Below are 19,290 nucleotides of genomic sequence, written 5' to 3'. Positions count from 1 at the left end.
CCATTGTTATGAATAGGGGAATCCCCCCGTCTCAACCCTAGGGTGAGACAAGGAATTATCTTACCCTGGACAGGTGTATCTGCCCTTTTAACGGTGTGAGATTTCCTTGTCTCACCCTAGGGTTGAGACGGGGGGATTCCCCTATTCATAACAATGGTATGACGTCACTTCAACAATACAATGACGTCACATCAACAATCCATCAACGTCACGTCAACCCTGAATTTAGCATGTAACGTTATCATTACATTGTGTATATGATACACATTGGGAGAACAGGGTAAGAGAAAAAGAATCATTCACCTTGTGGGTAAGATATGGCAATCTCAACCCTCGGGGAAAGATTCTTAAGTTGCCAAACACTCGATAGTATACAGATACATTGTATACAAATAGATGGTATACAGATATAGAGTATACAGATACATGGTAAACAGATATATAGTATTCAGATACATAGTATACCGACACATAGTATACAGATACAGGTTATACGAATACATGGTATACAGACACATGGTTTACAGATACATAGTATATAGATACATAGTATACAGACTCATAGTATTCAGATACATAGTATAGAGATATATTGTATACAGATACATGGTATTCAGATATATAGTATACAGATGCATAGTATACAGGCACATAGTATACAGATTCATAGTATATTGATTCATAGTATACAGAAACATGTATGTGTTTAGGCCGAATTGTTCTGGCGTTTTAACGACTTTTTTTATATCGGTCTGAGGTTAATCGACGCCAGCCCGATATGAAAAAAGTCGATGAAACGTCAGAATAATTCGGACTAGTATTTGTTATATACAGATAAACGGTATACAGATATACTATAACCAGATACAATGCATGCTGATACACGGAACACAGATATGCTAGGTTTGTAGATACTTGGCATAATTCACAGCAAACTATATGATATAAAAGGATAAGCAGATTAATTGATTTCCACCAACACCAAGTAACTATGAAAATCTATGATTACCGGCGGACCATTGCATAATTGTTTTCAATCAAATCGCAATGATGTGACAAAAAGGAAGCATCCCTTACGGCGGCGAGGGTACGCCAGATAAATCTCAACCACCAGGGTTGCTTGATCCTATATCGGTCTTTGTGTCAATAGTCCCCAAAATTCTTACGTATCCCATAACTATCCATGGAATAATTTTTTTGTTTTGTTTATGATTATTTTAAAGTTTTATCTTTAGGGTGTTGATCTATATCACACACCGTTACATTCTGACGTCCAATCTTTTATCATTTCATTATACACTAAAAAAAAGAAAATCTAAATCAGTGATTTGAAATTTTCTTCGCAAATTTTCTTCGCAAAGTCAAGTCATGCGTTTTGTAAAAAGAAAAGATAAATATTTTTTGTTTGTTTTATTTAAGCACATACGTCTCTGATTTATGGCATAGCATAGAGTATAAGCTTACTTACTCGGACTAACTACAAATCGTGCCTAGTTGCAGTACTATCTTATTTCGATTATCAAAAAAGAATCTACTCGCGGACTGATTTAAACACGATGATTAATTCATTTTATTGGGTATAAATCATAATCCATCATTGGGTAGCAACATTTTATGACCAAGGGGAGGTAACTCGTGTTATATAAGGCAAACCAAATGTGAGTCAGGCAGCGAGAACCTTTACTGAAAAACATATAGGAAGTTACAGTCAGGGCATGCGCATTTCTAGACTATTCTGACATCACACGTGCAGAGGCAAGGGCATCGGCGGAGATTTCTTCGACTTTTGTTAAAAACACCAAGAAACAAGATGTTGTCGACTTCAAGAATTTCACACAAATGTTTAAAGACTGCCACAGATCTTTGCAGTTCAAAAAGCTTTTCCAATCTGTCGCGAAAGGTGCGTATTTAGAGGTATTATATGCAGTAAGTGCTAAGGTCATATTTGTGTTTGCCATGTGGTTCTCCGTTTTACATAACTGAAGTTGTTACTGAATAGGAGTTGTGAGCTTTACGTAATTTTCTTTTAAAATCTAATGCATTGATTGCCAATATGTTATGTAAGTTTGTTGTTTCAATTTTCATCTTAAATTACTTTCTGAGAAATGTGATTTAACTTTGAGATCTAGGCCTAGATACATTTTCTGATGCAAGAACCGATCGCCATTTCCTATTTCATAAGAGACAATACTTTACTATAACGTGGTTTGCATCAGTTAGCAGTTAAACATTAGATATAATATATCAGATTGCTTAAATTTTAATAATTAAAATGTTTCTGTACACCTACATTATTGATTTGGAATTATTCTACAAGCTAAAAATATGGACTTGGTTACAATGAAATGCAGCCTGCAGATATCATTTTCGAATGAAATTATTCGAATTGTGACACTTTCCTGCATCTAATTCTCAATATTATTTGAGAAGTTGATTGGAGTCGTCCAAATATGTGATTTATAACCTACATGCTCATAACATAGGCTCGGCTCTTCTATATTCCTGGAGATGATAAATGGCTTACACTGACAGGTCATTTTTTCACTGTCTGTTCTCTGGTTATATAACTGTGTATATGAAACTTGTACATTGTTTCAATGGTATGATATGGTTAACATTTTGATAAAAAAACAGTTTTGATATGTGAATCACTTTTTGACGTACCATGATAATTTCAATAAAAAAAAATGAAAAAGGCATACCAGGTTAACTTCCATATTTCATCTAATTCCGCAACTTGCATATATATATATATACATACCTCCTTCCTTCCTGGATTCGGTCTATATAAGACGTTCCTGTCTCTCGAATTGATATGCTCTTCATGAATGGGACAGACTCCAAACATTACTTCTCCTGCCTCCATTATACATAATTAGTCAGAAAGTGAAATATAATTTGTTGAAAAAAATGGAGGTCAAACTTGATACCAGCCTTACTTTGCAATTTGATCATGACTTGAGATTACAAGACTGGAGAAGTTCAATGTAACCTGTTGACTGTTGAGGCCGACATTCAACATCCTCTAACCTATTGGAGTTTTCAGTCCACCTTCTTTCCAAATTGAATATACCCTTATATTATAGACTGTCTATACCCAAAGTGTCGGGTCAGCAAACGGCTAAAACTTGGATTAAAAAAAAACAACACTTTAAACTTGGTTGAGAGGTCCAGACATGCCCTGGAAGTAGATGTCGTGTCAGAAGCTGTCACTAGATGGTAACTTTTGCACATTTGGAAATTAGTTTCATTCTCTTATCGTCGTCTGGATGATTAATATTTGAAGGCATCGACACTGGTGCTGATTTGCCAGATGTTATTTGAATGGGATACACATGTTGGGCTGGTGTTCCCCTGACTGTCAACAGGGAATTCTATGATGTTATTGATGATTTAGTAGAATACATCCACTCTGTTCCTAGCTCTCCTATATATGTTCAAGGTTCCAATTCAGCTGCTGTAGCATATTTGTGATGCATCCATGGCTTCCAGAGAACTAATCCCCAGAATCAAAACTGGTGGCCTGGCATTGAACACACTCACTAAAGTTCTTTCTTCAGTACTACATGTCCTGTTCTTCAGGAAATAACTTTGTTCATGCATCAGATGCTGTGGAGGTTTATTATTTACATTTAAAGGATTATATCTTGGATATTTCAGGTTCCAGTTGCTGCAGTAAAAACTAACAATGAACCACATCAGTACCAGAGCAAGAGACATGCGTAAGTATGAGTGTTGTATCTTGCACATTGATGGTATTTAAACTTCAGCATATTCATGTTGGCTTAAAATGATCAGAAATTTAAGTATCTTCAAAATGTCTGGGTCACCTGCAAATTAACCTGTCCATATATGGTTGTTAAACAAACAACTACTGGTATTACAAATGTCATTTCACCTATCAAAGTTTTGTGTGTAGGTTTATGATCAATCCATGGTAAAAAACACCTAGCTTATTACTAGATATACTTTTAGCATATTGTCTACTAACCCGGTTAGTAATAGTTACCTTTATTGATAGGATATTGAATGTCCGTGATTGGAAATTTGAGAACAGCTGAATTCCGCAAGTACTAAGTGTGATTTTTGACTTTCAAGCATGTTTTTGTTTCCATAGATCTGACAAAGTTAAAGGTCATGTTATTGGAATCGATCTCGGTACAACAAACTCCTGTGTCGCCCTTATGGAAGGAAAGTCGGCCAAGGTCCTGGAGAATTCAGAGGGAGCACGTACCACCCCCTCGGTCGTAGCATTCTCAAAGGACGGCGAGCGTTTGGTCGGGATGCCAGCAAAGCGACAGGCAGTCACTAACGCTCCAAACACATTTTCTGCAACAAAGCGTTTGATTGGTCGACGCTTTACTGATGCTGAAGTGCAGAAAGACATGTAAGAATAAAACGGACAAAAAATGGTCAGACTTGTTGATTGAGAGAGACTGCACATATCTGGTGTTTTCTGTAGGTTGTAGGAATTGGTTATCACAACCCAAAAGTTTTCCATATTTGTACGATCATATTCTGATCTATCTGTATATCGGTTAGCCAGGCCATTTATGACCCTTGTAATTGTAATTCATTTTATAAATTCGACATATGGAGTTATCCTTTTATGTACTTCCAAAACATAATTCTGGTAGCTCAGGAATACAACAAACATGTTTTTGATTGAATTATTCAGAGGAATCTGTGGCGACCCATGATTTTTTCTTTGTATCTTTTCCAGGAAAACAGTTTCTTACAAGATAGTGAAAGCAACTAACGGTGACGCCTGGGTTGAAGCCAATGGCAAACTGTATTCACCTAGTCAAGTGGGAGCCTTTGTCCTAATTAAAATGAAAGAAACAGCCGGTAAGTCTGACATATTGAACACCTTTACTCGGTGGGTTGTTCAGTATTCTTTTAATTAAAATTTTAAAAATGCAGAAACTCCAGTCAAGATTAACCTTCAAAGGTGAAGTGTTTCAGCATCTGTTCTGCAGTGAAATTATGTTTCCCAAAGTTGATAAATTGCTAATTGAAATTCACCACAGTCTGACGAAATTCACTGGTCTGACCATAATAGTCCAGCAATATCTTAACCCGTTGAAATATATGACCACAATAATGCCAAATGGGGTGTATCAACAACTTTTATCCGTGTTTTATTATCAAAATTTCACAGTGTATTGATAAACTGAATTTCGTCTTCTTAGAGAGTTACCTTGGCACGAGTGTGAAGAATGCAGTCATCACAGTGCCCGCTTACTTCAATGACTCTCAGAGACAGGTATGTAGAGCTCTAATAATTAGTATATTTATGAAAACACATTTGAATTCCTCCAATTCAAATATTGGTATAGTTTATCATGAAATTTCAGGGGTTAATGAGGTAACTAAATCATTGTAAGGGACCAATCAAATCTTTCCAGAAGACTCTATGGCTCTGTGTGTATCCTTTTAAACTGCAGAAACTTGCCTGTTTATTTTAATATGAGTGTTTTTTTTTATAAAAATAAGCACTGTTTTGTCTTGGTAGTGTAATTTTGTGACAGTGTTTGCTAAAGAAAAAAAAGGGGTGCTAAGCAGGTGATGAATTCAACATTGAAATCTGAGACAAATCCATATAAAAAAAATCGCCCCCTGAAGTTATTTTGGTCAATTTTTGAATAAAACAGATGTAAAAGTGACCGAAATTTTTTTGTTTGTTTTATAGGCTACAAAGGATGCTGGTCAAATTTCGGGACTGAATTGTCTCCGGGTCATCAATGAACCAACAGCCGCTGCTCTAGCCTACGGAATGGATAAAACCGAGGATAAACTGTAAGAAAATATTACTGTTAAACAAATATAACATATTAAAACAATTTATGGGATATATTTGTAATTAAAATGTACAGGAAAAGAATTGTCTGCTGCATAACCGAACTACTCTGTAGTGAAGCGGAAGTAAAATCAATCGACCAATCAACAGGATAAGATTGCAACCAGTATATCGCATGAGCCTGACCTTGTCTGTAGTTAGGGTCATGTCATGTTAACACTGGGAGATAAACAGCTTTAGAGAACTGGCCAAACAGATATAGCCTGCTGGCCATGGTTATTGAAGCTTACAGTTGACCAGTAGATTGCCTATTTGAAGAATGAGAGGAGGGGGGGGGGGGGGGGGGGGGGGGTGTCTCTTGTACAGAAGCCATGTTGGCTTTGCTGGATGGAAGTTTAGTTGACATTTCTTGGACAACATAAAGTATTTGTACTAGGATATTGATATTTGACCTGGAGAACGGTTCCTTAGAGGTTGATACAGTGCATTTACAAATGGATTTTTACCCAAATATTTCCCTAAAATAGATTTTGCAAAACATAAAGTTCATAGAGGCTTCTAAAACACTTTCTTGTACACATACTGTAGCAAACAATTTTGATCCTTTGGGAGAATTGTACCATATGTGAAGTTATTTTAATGACCTAAACAGTTTTAGTAGTATGTATAATGTATATGAAAGAATGCCTTTAAGTTATTAAAAAATGAAGTTCAACAATGATTAAAACAATTTATGGGATTTATTTGTAATTAAATGCACAGGAAAAGATTGCAACCAGTATATCACATGAGCCTGACCTTGTCTGTAGTTTGGGTCATGTTAACACTGGGAGATAAACAGCTTTAGAGAACTGGCCAAACAGATATAGCCTGCTGGCCATGGTTATTGAAGCTAACAGTTAAACAGTATATCTTTAGATTGCCTATTTGAAGAATAAGGGGGGGTCTCTTGTACAGAAGCCATGTTGGCTTTGCTGGATTAAAGTTTAGTTGACATTTCTTAGACAACATAAAGTATTTGTACTAGGATATTGATATTTGACCTGGAGAACGGTTCCTTAGAGGTTGATGCAGTGCATTTACAAATGGATTTTTACCCAAATGGTGTACTAAAATAGATATTGCAAAACATAAACTTCATAGAGGCTTCTAAAACACTTGCTTGTACACCTACTGTAGCAAACAATTTTGGTCCTTGGGGAGAATTGTACCATATTTGAGGATATTTTAATGACCTAAACAGTTTCAGTAGTATATATATGAAAGAATGCCTTAAAATTATTACAAAATGCAGTTCCTCAATGATTAAAACAATTTATGGGATTTACTTGTAATTAAATGCACAGGAAAGATTGCAACCAGTATATCGCATGAGCCTGACCTTGTCTGTAGTTTGGGTCATGTTAACACTGGGAGATAAACAGCTTTAGAGAACTGGCCAAACAGATATAGCCTGCTGGCCATGGTTATTGAAGCTTACAGTTGACCAGTAGATTGCCTATTTGAAGAATGAGAGGAGGGGGGGGGTCTCTTTTACAGAAGCCATGTTGGCTTTGCTGGATGGAAGTTTAGTTGACATTTATTATTAAGACCACATAAAGTGTTTATGCTAGGATGTTGATGTTTGACCTGTAGGTTTTGTAGAGTTCTAACATTGATGCAGTGCATTTAAAAATGGGATTTTATCCAAATATTTCACTAAAATAGATTTTGCAAAACATTAAGTTCATAGAGGCTTCTAAAACACTTGCTTGTACACACCCACTAAATAGCAAACAATTTTGACCTTGGGGAGAATTGTCAATATTTGAAGATATTTTAATGACCTAAACGAGTTCAGTAGTATATGTATGAAAGAATGCCTTAAAGTTAACCTTGAGAGAAAAAAAGGTTTATTAAAAAAAGAAGTTCCTCGATGATTCCATATATTGGGCCGGTAACTATGCAGTTTAAACAAAATATTTGGTTGCCTCAATGAAACTTGTTTGCATTTAATAGGTAGCTGCACATAGCTGGCTGTATCTGCATACCATAATTTGGAAACTCTTAAGAACTGTCTTGGTGTTTAACAAGTTTGCTATGTTAATTTACTCAAAAGCAGAGGAAGTTTGTCAGAAAAACAGCTCACAACATATTTGATTTTATCTTAACAACATAATTGAGTTGCTGATTTTGTCTAAACTTTTGCTCTTATAAGTATGACAATTTCCTTACAGAATTGCAGTTTATGATTTAGGAGGAGGTACATTTGATATCTCGGTGCTTGAAATCCAAAAAGGTGTGTTTGAAGTGAAGTCCACGAATGGAGACACATTCCTCGGTGGGGAAGACTTTGACAACCATCTTGTCAACTTCTTGGCCTCAGAGTTCAAGCGGGATGTAAGTAGATATTGACTCTTAATTAAAAGAGTGGATAAAATGGACTCTTTTTTTTTTACTTCTGGTAAACCTGCAGCATTTAGAATTTCTTCAAGAAATAGTGGATAGTTAAATATGAGCAATAAAATGTGGATAGATTTTTGAACATCAAAATTACCATGCACAGATGGTTGAGTATCACTTGTTTTTGCAGTGCAAAGAGAACTTTGTAAACACCGCGGTAATTTTAATGTTCTAAAATCTATCCACAAATCACGCAAAAGCTTGCATGTCGACCAAAACAAAATATTGGAATTTATGAAATTTTACCTCCTGTCCATTACCTGTCTGAACATTCCTGATTATATCTATAGAATATTCATCACATAAGACCACATCGGATTCTCGTTAATTGGAATCTAGAGAATAACAAAATTAAACTCATTTGACTTCAGTTGACGACATAATTTCGTAATTATTCATGAAGAATCAGATGACCACATTAAGTTTTTGACTTTTCAGCAAGGACAAGACATCACAAAAGACCCCATGGCAATGCAGCGACTGAGGGAGGCTGCAGAGAAGGCAAAGATTGAATTGTCTTCAGCATTACAGGTCGGTAACTGTCACTATATTAGGCAAAACAAGTGTGTTTGTTTCCTGTTCCTGCTTGATAAAATCAGGGTCGGTTGGTAGGCACATATTTTTCTCTCATATTTTCTGTGCTTTTATAGAGCAAAAGTTCTAACTTTAACCGTGCTCATCACTAAATGCCAATAAAAACGTCGGGGTAGGCACAACAATCTAGGGTAGGTAGGGTTTTAGGGGAAAACATACTTTTTTTTTTTTAAGTTGTTTCCAGGGATGTACAATTCCACTAGCCTGACGACTTTGGTTTGTTAAATTAATGCAAGGGCTAGTGAATATATTCAATATTAACTTACAAAATATTAGTTGGGCAAGTAGAGTTTTATCAAAATCTGCCTGTGGGAGAGTGCTCTAAACATGTAATTGTACACCATAGTGTTTCTTTGAGAAATACAGCTGTATTGTCAATGTTTTAGTAAACTCTGACTAGAACTGGACAATAAAAATAGAAATCTTTGTTTTTTGCAGACTGAAATAAACTTGCCATATTTGACCATGGATGCTTCTGGACCGAAACACATGAACCTGAAACTTTCGCGCTCAAAGTTCGAGTCCATTGTTGAGAGTCTGATCAAGCGAACAGTTGGACCCTCTAAGAAGGCCATGCTGGATGCTGATGTAAAGAAATCGGACATTGGAGAGGTTATTTTGGTTGGTGGAATGTCTCGAATGCCAAAGGTTAGTAGATCATAGAACTAAGTGATACTTTTTCACTGCTGGGTGAGTATCAATATATATATACTGATAATGCACCTTGTTGAATAGGATTTGGAAAAAAGTTTATGGGGGGGGGGGGGGGGGGGGATCAAAGGAGTGGCTTGTTTTCTCAAGAACGAAGAAAATACTCGGGGTACCATATATACATTAAACGATTCCAGACATAAAATCAAAAGTACAACAGAAGTACTTTGGGATTCGATGAAATATTAAAAACACATGCATCCAGTGTAACACATGAGCCTTGTCTTTTATGATTTGTGTCATGTTAACTTGTTAACACTGGGAGATCAACAGCTTTAGAGAAGTGGTCAGATAGATGTAGCCTGCTGACCATGGTTATTGAAGCTTACATCGTTCATAAAAGTTGTTTATGTTTGTCAGAAGAATAGTTGTAGGGCAATATTAAGAATGGCAATTTAATTTCATATTATTAGATGGAAAATAAAAATAAAATCATTTGAGAGTGCATTCTGTCCAGAGTTAAGAATCTAAAGGCTGCTTAATGGCATTTTCTTTTAAATTCGATAAAAAATGAGTATTACACCATATTGAAAACTTGTGTATTTGGTCCTGAGGACTAAGTTTTTTGTTTGTTTTTTTGTTGAGCATTTTCTATCTTCATATGTTAACAGATCCTTTATATTAATGTCACAACCTAATCTGATGTTCAGTTGATAAACCAGATTTATACAACATACTTGCTACAAAATCGGGTTAAAAATGTGTTCATGAATGTGATCTCATTAATACTCGGGTATCAAATAAAAAGTTTATTGTACTTGAGATTTTTGTCATAGAATCCCCAAAACATTAATTGTTTGACAGGTTCAGGCTACAGTCCAGGAACTGTTTGGCCGACAGCCCAGTAAAGCCGTGAACCCAGACGAGGCCGTGGCTATAGGAGCTGCCATCCAGGTTTGTCAACTATTCATGGATGTTCACCGTGTTAGGTTTTGACATGAGGTTACATGATCCCTTGTTGTCCACTTCGAAAAGTTCCACACTTACAAATCTGTACAATATCTGTTGTGGACTTAAAAGTATGTTATTGACAAAATAAATATTAAAATGTTTATATAGGAAAAAGTATCGGATGTAAAGTGTAAGATGGTAAAAAGCTTTAATTAAATATCCCGATACAATCACCAACAAATGTAACCATTAATAGCAAACTTTTTTTACCATTGCCATAAAACTGTTTTTAATTTTAAACTTTTTACCTGCATGACAATAGTTTCTATAAATTATTTCTGAAAAGAAACCAATACTTTGTGGAATTCATTTGAAAAAACCGAACAGCTATCTGACATAAATAAAAATATAAGATCCCATTTGTTTTTCACTGTTCTCTATAGATTTTTACATATGATACACCTATTGATTGAGATCTGTGATAGAAAAGTCATCCCGACTTTTGTTTTGGTCTGTAGGGAGGTGTGTTGGCTGGAGATGTGACCGACGTTTTGTTACTGGATGTAACGCCGCTGTCTCTGGGTATTGAAACCCTCGGAGGAGTCTTCACCAAGCTGATCAACAGAAACACCACCATTCCTACCAAGAAATCACAGGTACGACTTGACATATTGATAGCCTTACAGATTCTTGTGCAAAGTTTATGGTTCCATTACTTGATCTACAGTTATCGGACAAACTTTATACCATCAAAAGGGGCGGCCTAACCATCAAAAGGGGCGGCCTATTGCAATACCTTTTGCATTTGACCGGTGATCTTTCTGTATGAAGTTTGATGAGATATCCCAATGTATATTTTAATGCAAATAAAATATGTTTAAATAAAAAAATATCCTTGTCACCCATCTTCATAATACCTTAGTGAATGTGTTCTGGTGAGATTGTAATTGTTGATCAAAAAAACCAATTGCACTTTATATATAGCACTTAAGATGTATAGTAACATTATGGTCAATCTTTATTCTGCAATGCAGCATGGAAATGTTTCTGTTCCTTAGGTGTTTTCAACTGCAGCTGATGGACAGACACAGGTAGACATCAAAGTACACCAGGGTGAGAGAGAGATGGCTAGCGACAACAAAATCCTGGGACAATTCCAACTGGTAAGAATTTCCTATATCTAAATTTGGCATTTCCTAATCACTAGTCAGTTGGTTTGAAAAGAAAAAGCACTGGTATAGATACTTTTCAACATAAAAATGTTTTCAGACAAGTTATGGATTATAATCTTTTTCAAACATTCAAGCATTGTTTACATCAAATGATGGCTGACGTACAATGAAAGCATAGAGTACTGTCATGTAAACGTGGTTATTTACGCTGGGTGAAAATTACGCGATTTGAAGGTCAAAACTGTATGTGCGGGGGTAATTTACTCTGCAGAGTTATCTCCCTAACTTTACAAAATGTGTACAGGTAAAAATACTAGCTGCTGAGTACATGTTACGTATGCGTAGTGACTGGTCATTGGACAGATGAAAATAAAGGTTAACTGTATTCATGTGTATGCGCATGCCTTATTTTTTGTGTGCACTAGAAAATGTTGGTTAATTAGTAATACTTTGACAAAACAGTATAACAGGAGAACAGAACATCACAAACATGCACAATGTAGTAATATCTGCCAGAGTTGTCATTCCTTACACTATCGACGAAACTATACGCGATTGGGAAATTTATGCGGACGATCCGACTCCGGGTAATAATTAACAACCTGCCACCAGTATATCGCATGAGCCTGACCTTGTTTGTAGTTTGGGTCAAGTTTACACTGGGAGATAAACAGCTTTAGAGAACTGGCCAAACAGATATAGCCTGCTGGCCATGGTTATTGAAGCTTACAGTTAAACAGTATCTCTTTAGATTGCCTATTTGAAGAATTAAGGGTGGGGGGCTCTTGTACAGAAGCCATGCCATGTTGGCTTTGCTGGATTGAAATTTAGTTGACATTTCTTAAGAAAACAAAGTATTTGTACTAGGATATTGATATTAGTATTAGGATATTGATATTTGACCTTGAGGTTCCTTAGACGTTGATGCAGTGCATTTACACATGTATTTTTACCCAAATGGTTCACTAAAATAGATATTGCAAAACAAAGTTCATAGAGGCTTCTAAAACACTTGCTTGTACATGTACACCTACTGTAGGAAACAATGTTGGTCCTTGAGGAGAATTGTACCATATTTGAAGATATTTTAATGACCTAAATAGTTTCAGTAGTATATGTATGAAAGAATGCCTTAAAATTAAGATTTTTTTAAATTAAGAAACGAAGTTCCTCAATGATTAAAACAATTAATGGGATTTATTTGTAATTAAATGCACAGGAAAGATTGCAACCAGTATATCGCATGAGCCTGACCTTGTCTGTAGTTTGGGTCATGTTAACACTGGGAGATAAACAGCTTTAGAGAACTGGCCAAACAGATATAGCCTGCTGGCCATGGTTATTGAAGCTTACACAGTTCTGATCATAAAAGGAAACAATATTCCATTTCAGTCATAAACTTATGACATAAGATTATTTTTTTTTATCAAACATGCAAGTTGATTGAGCAAAAATACAGAAATCTTGATTGTCTGTTTGATGCAAGAGGAATGATTGGGGGATTTACTTGATGTAAGAGGAATGATAAGGCATTTTATAATTTATATAGAGTTATAAATTATAACCACTGATAATTTGTGAACCGCTTTGAGATGACCTACAAACTAGGTTGTGATAAAGCAGTATATAAGAACCTCAAATTTTTATTAATTATTTGTTTATCAGATTGGAATTCCCCCAGTTCCTAGAGGAATCCCCCAGATTGAGGTGACCTTTGACATTGATGCCAACGGTATTGTGAATGTGTCTGCAAGAGACCAGGGTACAGGAAAGGAACAACAGAGTATGTATTCCTACACTGCAACGTGAATTTTTGTGACGTTTGTGATTTCTAATGGACTAAGTATATGTCACCCTAGTAAAGTAGTAGCCGCTTCCTACCGACTCGGCTAGGGAGATTTTCCCTTTAGCACATTCGGTGGAGCGTAAGACTAGTAAGCTAGAAGTCCCAGGCTCGACTCCTAGCGGAGGCATTGAAAAGATAATGACCTGTGTTACATATATAGCATTTCAAATTTGCTGTCAGTTTTTGGGTCTAAATTTCTGAGTTTATGATTCTTTTTGTAATATATATTTTTGCATGTTTAGATAGTAGTTCGTAGTTTTAACTCACAAAAAATAAAAAATATTTCTTTTGTTTTAGTTGTTATCCAGTCTTCTGGTGGACTCAGCAAAGATGATATTGAAAATATGGTTAGGAATGCAGAGAAATACGCTGCGGAGGATCTCGTACGAAAGGTAACATAATTCAGCTATATAATTATTGTAAAACCCTGTCAAGTGATCCTTTTAAGTTCATAAAATACGATCATTTGTCGATAACATAAGCACATTGCTTATACAGGCTTGCACAAGCTTGAAATAATAGTAAACTTTAAAAAGCCCAAAATGTTCAAAATTAATGTAAGAAAAAGACTGGAAAGTGGGAAAGCATCAATAGAAAACTATTTGATGATCAATATAAAAATTTCCATAGAAAAAAGGAGTAGATTTTTTTCTTTCAGAAAAGTTCAAGGAAGAACAATAAATAACTAGGATCAAGAAATGTCCATTCCATACCTGTCCGAGTAAAGATCCTACAATTAGGATTGTAATTGCGAACTTTTTGGCAAAGCATAAATAAAATGGTTTATGTACACACTAGGGAAAAAAGAACACTTTTAAATGGCATTGTTTGAGCTGTTCTGTCAGATCTTAGAAAATGAGAATAGTTTTAACAAATTCACTGGTTGAAAATGATCAATTTTTGGGTCCAAAATCGAGAGTCCTTAATGGGGATAGTTGGAAATAGTGATGGGCTGATGATCGACTATAATCAAAAATCAATCTGTTTGCCCTGTCGATTCCGATTATCGATTTCAAATTCAATAATCAATGTAATCGGTTCATCATTGAAATCAAAGTATTTAAATGTTTTTCATGTTTTGAAAGACATCTGATAATACATAATTGATTTATACTATATGATGGATAAAAATGCAAAGAAGTTGCTTGATAACCATTAATTGTAAAAGAACAAAACCTAATTATATTGAATAGTGAACAACTCTGTCTATTGATGTAACAGTAGTGTTCTCGCTTTATTTGGGGGCATTCAGTCCTACAAAATTATTGACCGATTATGCAATCGATCATCGATCGGTTTACTACATCCAATTAGAAACCCATTATCAATTATGATATTAAAACGATTTAATACCCATCACTAGTTGGAATGTATGATTACTGTATGAAACTTGAAATATAGTATGCCAATTACGTTTGACACTTTTCAATGAATTACAGGAAACGGTTGAGGCCGTCAACAAGGCAGAAAGCATCATTCACGACACAGAGAGTAAGATGGAGGAATTCAAAGACCAATTACCAGCTGATGAGGTAAAACAATTTGTATAGTACAATTCATAGGTGTAATGAGTTGGATCTTTGCCTTAGAAAAATGAAACAAGAACAGTTTTTTAACTGTTATACAATTGTAATCTGAAAACTTGTTTAAAGGAGACCTTTATCTGGCCACGAGATATAAAATTACTTTTTGCAAAGACTTGCATATTTTGGAGAGGATATTTGATTGGATAGTTAAGTACGGTGGGCAAAATGAAGTTATGTGAAATCGACATCAAAACAAGTACTAATAAGAGAATTGAATTACATTGATTATATAGCAGGCAGAAACGGTGCATCAGCTGGAAAACATGATAATAACCGAAAAGTGACATTAAGTGAACTGTAATGTAGATCCAGAATGTAGAACTCAGCAATGACTGTGTATTGGTACGTTGCTGATTATGTCACTAAATTCTAATGCACATGAATTGGTCTTTTGAGGCAGAGTTCACAAAAAAAATAATCTCAAAAACGAGTTGATGAACTAGAAAATCCCCTCTCCCCTCCCCCCCCCCCCCCCCCCCAAAGTGTAGTGGGGTGAGGGGGTTCAGTAACTAGAATCAGGGTGTTAGTCTATTTGTAACCACAATTTCATCTGGCTTACTAGTTTTACAAATGTAATGAAATTACATGTGATCATTGCAATATTTCAACCACTTTTGTAAGAGTTATGTCCCTTTTTATACGCCCGTCAAATTCTGAAGAACTGAAAGGCATAAAATTATAATATTTGGCTGGTGATTTCCTGGGATAGAGCTCACCAAAGTTTGCAAATGAAAATGACCTTAACCTACTTTAGAGGTCACAGAGGTCAACAACATTTTAATGGATTTGTTCTTAAGAACTAAAAGGAATGGATTCATAGTATGGCTGGTAGCTTTTTGGAATACTACTTACAAGGTCACAGGGAAAAATATGTCAAGCAACTTCTGAAGAAGAATCAAAAAGCATAGAATCTTACAATAATATTTTGCTGGTAGTTTCAACAGATGGAGCCAACAAAGTTTGCGAGGGAAATATTTTTAGTGCAATATAATATTTAATGAGAATATTTTGCTATGACTGCTTAAATATTCAGGTGAGCGATACAGGCCCTCTTTGGTCTCTGATGTAATGCATTTTAGATTTTCTTTATTAAAGGGTACACTTAATAAATGTTCTGTACAAAGGTATTTTTATTCTATTTTGCAGAGCCAGAAACTGAAGGAACATATAATCAAGACGAAGGAAGTTTTAGCCAACAAAGATAATGAGACAGTAGAAAATATTACAACAGCAACCAATGAATTGCAACAATCATCGTTAAAATTGTTTGAAATGGCATACAAAAAGGTAAGAAAAAAGTTATGCATTTAATAGAAAATCACCCATTTTTATACGCCCTTCAAATTTGACGGAAGTATAATGGAATGGGGTTGTCCGGCCGGCGTAAACTTTTGTTTGCCCTTTCTTCATTTCAGTATCTGATTTTTTGTCTGGAGATCTCCTCCTACATTTTTTGACAGATTTCTCTGAAACTTTGTAGGCTAAATAATCATGATATTTTGTTTCCTTGAGATTTTCTCCTACATTTTTTTAGCATGTCAGCTAACCACTCTTAGATTGATGCAGATCTTATTTCAATGTAAGAAAGTATATAACACTATATGGCATTCGACGTGCGTATTTTGTTCCGCCCCGCAGTACTCTTGTTTAATCTGTGTTACAATTTTTAATTGTAATTGTATACAAACTTTTTTGATTTACAAAAAACAATGAGTTTGGACTTGATTAAGCTGCATACTATAACACTTCATTGCAACATTTCTGTATTGTCTTGTCAGATGGAATCCGACCGTGCCAGTGAAGCAAGCTCATCGTCATCCACATCCGACTCAACATCGGAACCATCAGAGGAATCTGATGAACAAAAGAAGGAGGAAAAGAATTGATGATGATTTGTGTGATAACTGACTGTTGTAGATGTAAAAAAAACTATACATATGTACATTCAGACGCGACAACCAGGAACTTCTATCGGCAGATCAAAGTGGTACCATATGTGGAATATTGACCTGAACATTTCTTGGACAAAAATCAACATGACCATGTGATCTCGGAGTTTGGTACTGTCGTGTCTGGTATCATGGAGACTTAAGTGTGTGCGATGTAGCAGTATCAATTGAGTTGTTTAAAACCCTGGTAAACTTGAAATGACTTCAGGTTTTTTATTATTCCTGGGAGATATTTTAAAATTCATAACATGGCAATTATCAGAATACATTAAATATTTAATTTATGACTATTTTGCATTTTGTGTTGAAATTCATTCCAAAGGATTTGATTCTAAGACTACTGGAAACTAGCCAGTTGGCTATAGTGAATGTGAAGAACCTGGTCATATTTATCATGTTAGGGGTAGAGATTGATGACACAAGATAACATGTGATGTTACCTACTTTCAGCTTTGATGAGTTGGTGGTGTACAACAGCACACAGACTACTTTAAGCCTTATTTTTTTATGTATGGTCCATTCTAGAAATTCGACGGGGGGAGCATGAAATATCTATGGATAGATGACTACAGCACATGGACACTTCTTTAGGCGTAGACCTGGGGTGGGAGTTAGGAAGATGAGCCTCAGGTTTTAGGTAGTCTATATTAAACGGTTGATCGGCATTGATAGGTATAGGCAAAGCTATAACATAACACAGGTATACGAGGCCTTGAGGGTCTGTAGTTGGTAAAAGTAAATGGTCAAACCTTTAAGCCAAATGACCAATACTTGAACCTCAATTTGTCATTACCAGGTTCTTTAGGGATTGTTTGGTCTGGGTCCTTTAATGTCCTAATTCAGCTGTCAAACAAAATAAAACCAAACTGGGGTTGGATGCCAGACATGGCCAGTACTGATGTCAAGAGTGTTCATTCATCCACCCCTGAAATTTCATAATGAACTAATCCATCTTTTGAATTGGAAGAGTTCAAATGTGTCTTCAGGGGTGAATGAGTAAATCAATGTCGTTTCCAGTTTGAAGACTCGACAGTCGTACGAGTAGTTGTAATTAAGGTGTACATGTGTGTAATAATGTTATAGAGTGTGAGGAAATGTAGGTCGGTTTGTGAAGACTTCACATGTGATGATTTGGTCTTATATTACGTATTTGCTTTGTTAATAAACCATTTTATTGTATTAATAGTTGAACATGTAGCATATTGTACATAATGTTTGTACAGTAATTATTAGACTGCCATCCATCACTCTCGTTTGAAAATGGAACCGTTGTCACGAATATGGTATAATTGATCAAAATGGGTCAGTTTTAAAAGGAACAGTTGATCAAAAATTGAATTTAAAAATATTTTATTTAAAGAGTAATCATGATAGTTTATTGATTTCATATAACAAAACATTGATTCACTTGTTTAAATAAAACAAAAGGTTATCACCAGCTATTTTAAAATTGCTGCTAATAATTAATCATTGATAATATTTATAAATTTTTAAGGGGATCAGTTCAAAATTGAAATATCAAAAAAGTGTATATATACCTAAGTAGTGTTTGTTTGTCAGATAGAAGTCTATATAAAAGTTATGTAGTAACATTTTGACTTTGAACCTGGTCTGATACATCTTAAGTTTTCTGATATTTGTCAAATTTTAATTTATGCATGTATGTGCTATTCACATGAAAAACCTTGCCTAAATCAACTGGTCTCTAACTTTTCTCAACAATATCATCTACTGTAGATATAATTCATTTATTTGAACTGGCTTTATGATAAGATGTCCTTATGATAACTAGTACAATCTGACGAGTTGTCTTTATATGGACCAGGGTCAGCTGCACCATCGTTACTTTTGTGATTGATAAACAGATGTAAGATACATTCAGACTGCATGTCCCAACATCAGTAAATGTGAAATAAATCTTTTGTGTAAACAACCTTGTTTTCTTGATCTGTTGATATTTCTATTAAAGTGACATTTCTGCAATTCTCCTCCAATTGCAAGAAATCTTAATTTTGACGAGTAAATCTGAATTCCAAATGCAATGGATGATTAGTATTGCAGATGAGGGCTACTGATTAATCTAGTATGTACATAATAGACATTTAAAATAGAAAGGCATTGTGAAAAACCAGGACTGGCTTTTTTGATGTGGGTAATTAACCCACTTATGTCACATTTATTCTAAGATGTCTAGATATTGAGTATGATTTTTTAGTCCGTAGCCTTGGCATGCTCTTTTGCATCTTCGATCAAATTTGTAAAGGTCACAATTAGTAGACTACCTATTCTGGTATGCCTC

The 19,290-nt window shown here is 35.3% G+C and overlaps 1 protein-coding gene across 1 annotated transcript; it reads left to right on the top strand.

The window, feature by feature from the left end:
• The first annotated feature begins 1,712 nt into the window (after positions 1–1,712).
• Positions 1,713–18,921, top strand: LOC110442103 (stress-70 protein, mitochondrial-like). The gene is made up of 17 exons (XM_021485541.1): positions 1,713–1,900; positions 3,661–3,722; positions 4,118–4,387; positions 4,724–4,848; positions 5,193–5,266; positions 5,693–5,799; positions 8,017–8,179; positions 8,681–8,773; positions 9,275–9,484; positions 10,352–10,441; positions 10,957–11,094; positions 11,497–11,601; positions 13,276–13,393; positions 13,754–13,848; positions 14,896–14,988; positions 16,189–16,329; positions 16,821–18,921. The coding sequence occupies exons 1-17, from the start codon at positions 1,811–1,813 to the stop codon at positions 16,926–16,928; spliced, it is 2,082 nt and encodes a 693-aa protein (XP_021341216.1). The 5' UTR covers positions 1,713–1,810; the 3' UTR covers positions 16,929–18,921.
• Positions 18,922–19,290: the final 369 nt, after the last annotated feature.

Source organism: Mizuhopecten yessoensis, unplaced genomic scaffold (assembly GCF_002113885.1).
Source record: "Mizuhopecten yessoensis strain PY_sf001 unplaced genomic scaffold, ASM211388v2 scaffold716209, whole genome shotgun sequence".
NCBI classification, from domain to species: Eukaryota; Metazoa; Mollusca; class Bivalvia; order Pectinida; family Pectinidae; genus Mizuhopecten; species Mizuhopecten yessoensis.
Note: the sequence above shows the minus strand (reverse complement) of the source record. Positions and strands in the feature narration are given on the sequence as shown.